The sequence below is a fragment of the Taudactylus pleione genome, unplaced genomic scaffold, assembly GCF_031769625.1.
Source record: "Taudactylus pleione unplaced genomic scaffold, aTauple2 ptg000032l, whole genome shotgun sequence".
NCBI lineage: Eukaryota > Metazoa > Chordata > Amphibia > Anura > Myobatrachidae > Taudactylus > Taudactylus pleione.
In genome coordinates, this window is record NW_028284434.1 from 42,008,518 (window position 1) to 42,018,458 (window position 9,941).

Consider the following 9,941-nt stretch of genomic DNA (forward strand, 5'->3'; position numbering starts at 1 on the left):
GAGCGTTACCTTCGGACTATCCTTCCTAATCTGAGTTTGTGATTGCACAGTGCATGTTGGATTTGGGTGCACGTTCCTGTGCCACTTTAAAGCACAGGATTTATCGGTGTGACACTTGAGCGAATCTCCTTTTTAACGCCTCCAAAAATAGATTTGATAACTCCTAGCACAAGTTATGTGGACAGTGTGATTTTATTTTACTTTGCTTTTACCATTCTTGGCATTACAAGGACCTAATTAGTGAGAATAATCAGAGCGTGCATAATTATGTTTGGAACATCCTACTAAATGGGTTTATTACATTGTTGATATATTTTTCACATAGATATTTTAAAAATTAGCCTGGCTTAGGTAAGTGTATGGGCCTGGTTGTGCTAGCCCAAATATTGAACCAATATGGGTCAGTCCTGTTAATGGACAGGTTATGGCTTTATATTGTTTTGACTTGTCATCACCTGTCTTGGGCTTAACAATCCGCTTTGGGATGGTTCCTCTCAATACCTGAATTTGGCTCTAAATGAGAGGTTTGTACAGTTTAGTTTTCCTGTAAGGGATCAGGGTGAATTGGTGAATATCAGCACATTGGGGAAAAGTCTGCAGCTTACTAGAGTTTTATTTTTCTATGTTAGTACTACTTGTGTGTTTCACTGTAGTAGTGGCTTATTGTACTGTATTACCTATTCACAGGTAAGAGAGCTCTTGTTGACCTACTGGAGTTGGAGATCTTGAAATATTTGCATTATGTAGAATACTTTTATATTCAGTGATAAATCCTGAATTTTATATCTGAGAATTTTTGGGGTTTTTTTTGTATGGCGGGGGAGGGTGTTAACAATTCACCTACACATTTAGCTGCTGTAACTGACATTATAATACTCTGCAGGCTCTCTGGGCACAGAGTCCAGGAGACAGACAGGCCCCTTGTCTGGACCATAGTCCCATGCACTTGGTAACACCGTAAAGTTCATCAACCGTCTGTGCATAGTGGAGGTGGCCGTTCTGTGACTATTTATTTGCACCGAGGCCGTTCAGTGTTTAAGACCACGGGTGCATTTTAGGTAGCCATAGGTTCGGGGGTGTTAGAAAGCTGTATAAACTTGGAATTCTGCAACTTCGGAATACTGAGGTATGACAACCCAAACTGTCACATGGTCTAAATGAGTCAGGCAGACTAAGTTGTGACACTCCGAACAGCAAGCTATTTGTCCATGGTCACATTTCAGCTGTCCCGACACTCGCACATGAACCACACTCCTCCACAGAACATGTCTGCTCCATCCTTGCCCGCTCCCTTGCACCAGATCCATGCTAACTGTGCTTGTGCTGTGTCAGACTGCTTGCTGCGTGCCTCTCGGTCCAGCATGGGCCGCTGCCCCTTACATCTTGGCAGATGGAGAAGAGCTGTGCTGCAATGTGCTTGCCTGCTGCATGCATGAGGATTAGCCCGGCTTGCACATCTCTGCTCCCCTCTGTACATCACTGTGATAACTCTGGGGCTTTAAACCGGTTTGTGCTGTTCTCTCCTGTTTCCTTCCCCTCCACAGGTGTTAACACATTGACCTTCATTTCTGCAGAAAACAATGACCATCCCGTGGGTATCATGTCATTTCCCCCTCCATTGTTCTCATGGCTCCAATTGTATGTTATACTTTTTTTTTTTTTAGGGTGATTCGGAAACAGAGAATCAGGGAACAAATTGTGCATAATATTTGTCTTTCCAATTTTTATATTTTTTATATACTCTGGAAAATTAGGATTATAAAGTAAATGTTTAGTTGGAATCAAGGAAGAGGGCACCATATAGTGTAGAGGTAACGCCCAATACTGGAGTATAGGAGCAATTTAAGATATCATCTCTTTTTAATTTAAAGAGGGCATGCATCCAGTTTCTAAGTAGGAGTCCCTCTCTACATGTATTTGTCAGTCTCCACAGAGAACGTCAGTTCTGTGCAATGAATTGGAAGCTGTCATACTGTTTATTTCAATGTCATCTGTAGACACTTAGGACCCGGTTAAAATTCCAGCACCAGCATGAACCCAGTCTCGCTTTAGCAGAGAAGCCCAAAGCCTGGGTTCCCCCTGTCTTCATATGAACCAGGGTCATGGCCCTTGCGTATAGCTGCCACGTCTGCCAGTCATCCTTTGGCGCTGCTCAGCCATAGCGGGGGAGACTCAGCAACTTCATGTTCCTACATAACGTGAAGTTGCCCTTGTGAAAAAGTTGCCTCATCCTTGGTGATCATGTTAGGGAAATCTTGTAGTAATTACCGTACCATGCTGTAGCGATAACCATAATATTTATAGGCCCACACAGGTGTCCTGTAGCACGGTAATGTCACTGACTTGTTTGTGCAATGCATGTAATTATAGGAGTGCTGTGTTTACCTCCATTTTCTCACCGTCTTCCAGCAAGCACTGTGTTCTAACTCAATTTGTTTGAATGAAATCCACTCGTCTATCCGTTCCAGGGAAACATAGAAATGTCTATGCAGTATTTAATCCTCTAGTCTAGGATTTGTAATGAATTATTATTTAAAAGAAAGAAGAAAAAACAAAACTGTGTTCCAGCAGCGTCTTTAGAAATTGGCGATGAATTTGGGTCACATGACGTCCGTGAGCAATTAAGCCATTTGCACATGTTCTGCCTTACAAACTCTCTTCCTGTACTTTAATAATTAAAATCAAGCTACCATTGTTGTCTATGCCTCCATCCGAGTTATTAATGCTGCTCAGATCTGTGTCATTAAATATTATAGCCACCGCAATTGGAGCACACCCAGGTTATCACCCTATTGCTAATAACTTAGAAAGACGTCTCTGTACGGGCTTTGAAACACGCATCTCTTTCTCATGTAGGGGGTCCTGTGTGTAATCACACCGTATCAAACATATGGACCTATACTTCTGTGAAGTTCAGCTTGTAAAAGAACAAAGTAACGGAATTTTAGATAAAGGGTTTCTACCTTCAGGGTTTGTTTTGGCATATTGGTAGATATTCTCACACTGTAGGGGGGAAGGGGTGTATTGAGTCTTGGGGAGAGATAAAGTGGAGCAGTTGCCCAAAGCAACCAGTCAGCTTCGAACTGTCTTATCAAAGACTCTGCTAGATAAATGACAGAAGCTGATTGGCTGCTTGTCATAACTTTCTCTCTCACCGAGGCTTGATGCATCTCCCCGTGTGCTTTGACTGGTCAGTTTTGTTCTCAGAGTTTGGTCTAAGTTGAGGGTACTAATTTTGTTCTGCTTGTCTTTCTCTAGTACACCTCCAGCATGAGAGCAAAGTACCTGGCCACCAACCGCCCGGAAACAGACCCTGCACACTAAGTACTTGTTCCACGAGTTTTCAGACAGATCTCAACCTAGTGTAATTCTGAGCTCCGTGTGTCTTTCAGTAAATGTTGGCATTCCTTGACGCCCCAACCTATAAACCATGCCTTGGAACCCTGGCTCCCATACATGGAAAGACAAAGGAAACAGGAAAGATGGAACGGAAGAATTGTCTTGACGTGCTTAACAAATTGTTGACCTCAATGAGGCATTTGTTTATTTTATTGAAACCCAGGAATCTCCCTCAAATAATTTTTACTATCTGAGTAAAACACCGGGCCTTTTTTTGGGTGTCTAGGGTTTATAAACCCTATACTATACTTCTCTTTTATTTTTTATTATTTTTGTTTCTCGTGTTGCCTTTCTAAAGATCTATACCTATAAGTCTGCTGTTTATTTTTTTTTATAAACCATCTCTGACTAAAATGTACCAAGTTATTGTTTCAAAAATTCAATAGAATATGTAACCTTTCTTCACTATTTTAATTTGTTTGCCAATTCATTAATAGTTTAACAATATCTTGTTCTCCATACATAAATGAATCAATTAGTTGGACTTCAGCGTTATTTATACACTTGCCAGTACTTATATATATGAAATTAAATTATGTGTGGGGGTAAATTAAGCACTGAACTTTTAGCTGGTTTGTCTGGAAGTTTTGTTGTCAGCGAGTAGTGTTTCTATGGACATTCCATGTTGTATTGTGAGGCGCATTTAGCTATTCATGCCATTTTAGGGTGTTTAGTCCACTTCTAGGTTAGAGGTCTTGCAGTGCAACCAGTTGTCATACCTGAAAAGATACCTCAAGCCGATTAACACCTTGCGTAACCAGTTTTGGAGCGAATAATTTTTATTGCTTTCTTTTATTATTCCTGCTTTTCACAGTTAAAATGACCACTTTCAGCCATTATTTCAGCTGTATAGTTCTTTAAAGCCTTTGTTACTCTTGCCAAATGTTTACACCACTGCGGCCGACACGTGTTCCACTACTTTTTGGCTCCCAGTGTTACTTATCCTCTGTACTGATAACCACTGTCTCACTGTAGAGCAATCGCGATAAATATCCCCCACATGCATTTGGCATGAAATTTTTTTACCTGTTAACTAATTGTGGTTACTGTGTTTGGCACTGCTGAACATCTGATTTACTTGATTAAATGGATAAGGGCAGTAGTTACAATTTATTAGGAGACTATAAATTGATTGCATTGATAAATACTAAAGGTTTGCTACCTCCTGTTACCAACACCCTGAATGTGCACCCCTAACCGTGCCCCAATATAATCATGCTTTTTATTCTTGAGTTGTTTAGGTGGGCATTGTAGTATTACAACATTTTACTTTAAAGCCTTTTTACTGTAAAGAGCAAAATCTGGAGTTATTACCTTTTTGTTACATGTAATCCTTCTCATTTAGTCGGTCCAATCTTTGCTTACAAGATAGTCGCATAGCCTTGCGGATGAAACTTTAACTCCAGTATATGTAACGAAGAAGGTCTCTGTACCCAATGAGGCCAGTGTCGGATCACTCTTCTTATTTCCGCAATTGAGGCTTGCGATTACTTCACCCGTCTGTTCGCAGTATGGATTTGGTTAACTTTTCCTATTTTTATACACCGTTCTATCATTTTTTTTTTTCCGTAATCTTGTGGCGATAATGGATATGGGACACAATCCAGAAGTGCACATTTGTAGCGCTGGAACGTATTGAAACCTCACAATCTGCATTAGAACATCTATAACTGGAGCAATCCATTGTCTATCACTGGTGCTATAGCTGTTGAGCTTGATCTTCAACTGTCGCTCTGCCGGCTACCAGATCTCCGAAAACCTTTGGACTAATTGTGGGAATTATTTTTTAAATAGTTATCGTATCTCCACTTTATGGCATGTTATGTATATGATATATAATGTGTATGTCATCAATCTATCGTACTTCTGGTTCACCACGGAATTGTACTAGTTTGGAGAATATATTGCGGACTCCCTTTTAATGCTAAAATTAGTACATACAAGTCCATAGCAGAAGTGTCTTGAGGAATCCATGTTTTTTTTTTCCCCATAGAGTCTTAACCGCAGGATATAAAGTCATGTTGATACAACCAAGGCCATGACAGACTTCATACCATTTAATCTACAGGACATCATTTTGGAAGCACAATGCTGCTGTTGGACACAAAGCTGTTCTAGAACAGACATCTCAAAAATGTGAAATGTAAATAGCATGTTTGGGCTTTGTGCTCAGTGTAAAAGACTGCCTTGTAATTTGTAAAAGAAAACCACCTCAAGACCATGATCTTGAGCATATTACTGTAGTGTTTGTATCCTGTGAGTGATATTAATAGGTTCACCTTGCTTGCCGTTCAAAGGGCCTCGGACTTGAGTCTGGTCTTCACAAATAGATTTTTCTTATAGGTTCTGGTTACATGCATTGGAAAGAGTCTCAAAAATTTGTGTTGGCCCTACCATGTAGATCAGACGTATGCAGCCTCTGACTGCTGTAGATGTAGGCGCATTATTCTTCCTAGCTGCATTCTGGCCTTGTTAGCTACTCTAGGGAATGGCATGGATGGCGAAACATGGAAGGGAGACAGTAGAATATTCACTTCCATGTTCTATAGAAAGCCCATGCTCACTGGCTGTGTGGTGACCTCAGTGAGCTCTAATTTGCACAGGTCTCTCTATAACCCATCCAGCACACTGAGTGGACTACAAAGTAACTTTAAGGAGGGTGGATCATAATTTGTGTACAGTCATTCCCTACCCTGCCGACCAGATTAATGCATGAAACCTCTCTATTCTGTCACCCTGGGTTCGTCTTTAGGACTAATATTCTTAGATAAAGAGATGAGAGGATCAATTTGAATGGATGGTCAGATGTGACTCACCATAGGAGAATATGAACACTGCTTAGAATTGTGTAATTGACAGACCTATTGCAAAACTGTACATTTCTAAAGCTAACATGTTCCTAGAGATCCAGAAAAATGTATTTGCTATTTTCTCAAAATGTATGCCCATTTGAAATTAGTGGGTTAGTAAAACCTTGCAGAGCCCTTATTTTGTTTTTAATCTTCAAACATTTTCACAGCTAGAGTGGTCATTGTGATGATCTAGACATTAATGTCTGCTGGCCACTAACCTAGAACCTTACAGATGTGATTTACGCTTAAAGTTGTTTAGTCTCTCATGAACGCCATACCAGTTACACTGAATGGGATAATATGAACCTGAAAGTCCTCCATCCTACTGTACATATATATAATTGGTGCTTTGTAATCTTTTCATGATGCTCGCTATGCAATTCCGGACTGATTTTCCAGAGTAGTAAAGTTGGCTATACCCATGTATTTTTTACACTTTCCCGGTCGTTATTACCAAATCATGTGCTCATCGTTCTCGTCCCTTGCCTGATCAGCCTCCTCATGAACCAGTTCTATAGGGGAATCGTGTGATTTGCACACAATTTTACAAGTTATGTAAAAAAAATTTATGTGAAGACGTGGCTAACCACCATACCACTTTGCAACCTTTGTGTGTCCTGTATGTATACTGAATGTGCCCATTGCTTTATTCCTAATAGTAAGTGTCCACTCTAAAGCCACTAATTATTCACGAGTGGTCACCTAAGAAGATGGGATGGTGTGTAAAGTGAGCTGCATTGTGGAGATGGGGTTAGTATAAAGTGACCTGCATATTGTCTGTCTTATGCAATAGAACTGTTTTGTCTTTGTTTTTTTGTTTTGCTTATCTTTCCATGTGTGTGTTCTTGCCAGTACACCCCTAAATATGACCCGTAAGTAGGCACAGCTTCTAAACATGACCCGTAAGTAGGCACAGTTTCAAATTTTTTTTTTTGTTCACTTGACCAATCAATCAATATATCAGCCCCTGCTTAATTCAGTTGAGGTGGGTACACACCTAGCAGATATATCTGTAGATGATTGTTGTTCAGTGTATATGAACGACAATCATCTTCCAGGCAGCCGTGGGTCCTGCTGGCTGAGGGGGCGGGTCTGCCCCCATCCCCACGACTGCAACTGCATGTGTACGGGTGGTCGACAGACTGCCCGTACACACTTGCTGATGGACAGTTATATCTGCCCATCGGCTGTGCAGCACAGCCGACGCGATGTGTCTGTGAACGACACTGGCCGACGGGCACCAGATACATTGGCCGATCAATTGATCAGCCAATATATCTGTCAGTGTGTACTCAGCTTAAATGTAGGTTTCAAAGGATGAGATATCTCCACTGTATGAAAAGATTACTTGTTGCGTTGCCTTTGTATGTAAAAGATGAGATTAGATCTGTGCACTAAATGCATTTGTATTTGTAAAGCCGTTCTGTGTCATATTAAAGGTCATTGAAATTAAACCAATCTGCCTGGAATTGCCAGACTGTTACATTGTTTGAGTGAGGCTTAATCTGGCCACTGACAGTGCGATCTACTAATTTGGCCGAATGCAGCTGTCAGAGGTCAATTAACCAACTTTCTTACCACAGATAGTTTCTAACTGGCTGGACATTGATCTGTTCCACCTAGGGAACTGACACAGCCAAAGTGACCGTCCACATCTGTGTTTGTAGACAAATCTATGTCTGTTTTTATTGCATTTATATGTAAATTAAAGTGAAAATAATTTTATATGGTATTTTTCCCTTTTAACAAACTTGCTGATTTAAGTGCATGTAAAATAACTATCCTTTTTACATAGCTACTTTTTTAATTTAAAAAAAATTATTAGGATAATAAAGTAAAACACACTGTCCAATAATCAGATTGGATGACTCCTAGATAACCGGGCAGCGAGTAGCTCCTGTTAGTGGAAACCAGAATGATTCTGCTCCATCTCTCTCTGGCAGAGGTACCTGCACTGGTTTTCATTAAATGTAAATAAGTTGTACTGGACTTTAGTCTCCTTTCTGGACAAGCTATGTACATGCGTGGTTAATATTTCCTGTTGCATGTTAAAGTATTCCTGACGTGCCAACAGATGTAGTTTCAAAAATAAATAATCTAAAAGAAATAGCCTAAAGGTGGCTATTTTTTTGATGTTGTGTGGTTTTTTTTTTCCCTGTTTTTTTTGAATCGGCTAACTGATCTACTTCAGAAGGAAAAACAACTCTGCCAAATGTATAACAACATAAATTCATATTGTTTTCCTAAATGTATTCTTGCAGAAAATCCATCTGTCCTATTGCATAAAATGCTAAATATATATATTTTTAACATAGTTGCTAATTTCGTTGATATTTTTCCTGCACTTAAGCCAATGTTTTTATTTAATTTTTTTTTGCACATTGATGTATGGACCTGTTTCTTTCCTATCTGTATTTTGCTAGTATCCTGTTTATAATATAACCCATTCTGTAACAAATGGAATGGTTCATGGCTATTTTTACTGTGCTTTGTTTTGCAAACAAAAACTTTAAAATGAATCATTAATGTAATTTCTGTGGTTACCATTCAACTTGGGTATCATGTTTTAAAATAAAAAGTTTGAAACAATGAAGACCATTGTATGCAATAGTATGTTTTCTACAGCAGTATCCCAAAGTGTGACATGTTTTATAACCGAAGCACTTACCTTCTAATGTTTATACTGCATAATAGGGACAAAATAAGGCAAGACCCACTTTTTTTTGGCAGACACAAATAGGTTCAGACCACTTTCTTTAAAACGTTGTACCTATGGACATGAATAATATATAACGTGAGCAAGGACAGAATAGTCAGATCTGTGGAATGCTCACAGCAGCACAGATTATATCAGGAGATGCCTGTGCTGAGCTTTGTACAAGTAGGGTTCTATGCACCTGTCATTGATGAGTGAGGCAGCATCATCTGAATAGTGCACTGCATTAAACCACAGACGTGAGCATTAGATAGCAGGGACCCACAACAGCACAGAGCTGTTTGGGGCTGTTGTCAAATGCACTTCAATTCATCTATCCAAGTTACTATAATAAATCTGACTGTACTTTGCTTCTTGTAGATTGCTGATGGCATTGGGTATGTTCTGCTTGCAGAGTTGGTTTAAATGTACAGTATTTCTAGAAGTTATGGTAAAAAAAATAGCATCATCTTCAATATTGTAAGAGGGGAATTTGTCATTTTGTAGGAACAGGGAAATGTTTGAGATCCCCTTTTTGGTTAAAAATGTTTATCTTAAATATTTCAATGTTCACACAGCATTAATTTCTAAACATAAACCACTCACACTCAGTCAGTCTATACCTGCCATCAGAGCCGGCCCTAGCCAAATTAGTGCCCTAGGGAAGATTTTGGGTGGTGCCCCCCCCCCCCCCCCCCCCATGGGATTGTGTGTGGCCTTACAGAAGGGGTGTGATCCCACTGTGCTGTGGCCCCTTCCCCCATTGCGCTGCGCTCCCAGCACCCCTCACCCAGCACAGATCACGGCACAGTACTCCTGTCCCAGCGCAGCACAGCACCCCTCTCCCAGCACAGCACCCCTCTCCCAGCACAGCACCCCTCTCCCAACACAGCACCCATGCTAACCACTAGCTGTCGTCCAGGTGCACCGTCCCTGGAAACCGCTGATGCCCGCTCACTGTTTGCTGCTGCCAGGCTTGATGTGAGCTGTCAGCT

The 9,941-nt window shown here is 40.4% G+C and overlaps 1 protein-coding gene across 1 annotated transcript in view; it reads left to right on the forward strand.

The window, feature by feature from the left end:
• The window catches only part of TTYH3 (tweety family member 3), a 162,951-nt gene extending 154,111 nt beyond the window's left edge, over nucleotides 1-8,840 (forward strand). Inside the window, exon 14 of the mRNA XM_088452049.1 lies at nucleotides 3,259-8,840. Coding sequence (XP_088308175.1) covers nucleotides 3,259-3,324 — 66 coding nt within the window. The 3' untranslated portion in view covers nucleotides 3,325-8,840. The remainder of the gene's footprint in view (nucleotides 1-3,258) is intronic.
• Nucleotides 8,841-9,941: the final 1,101 nt, after the last annotated feature.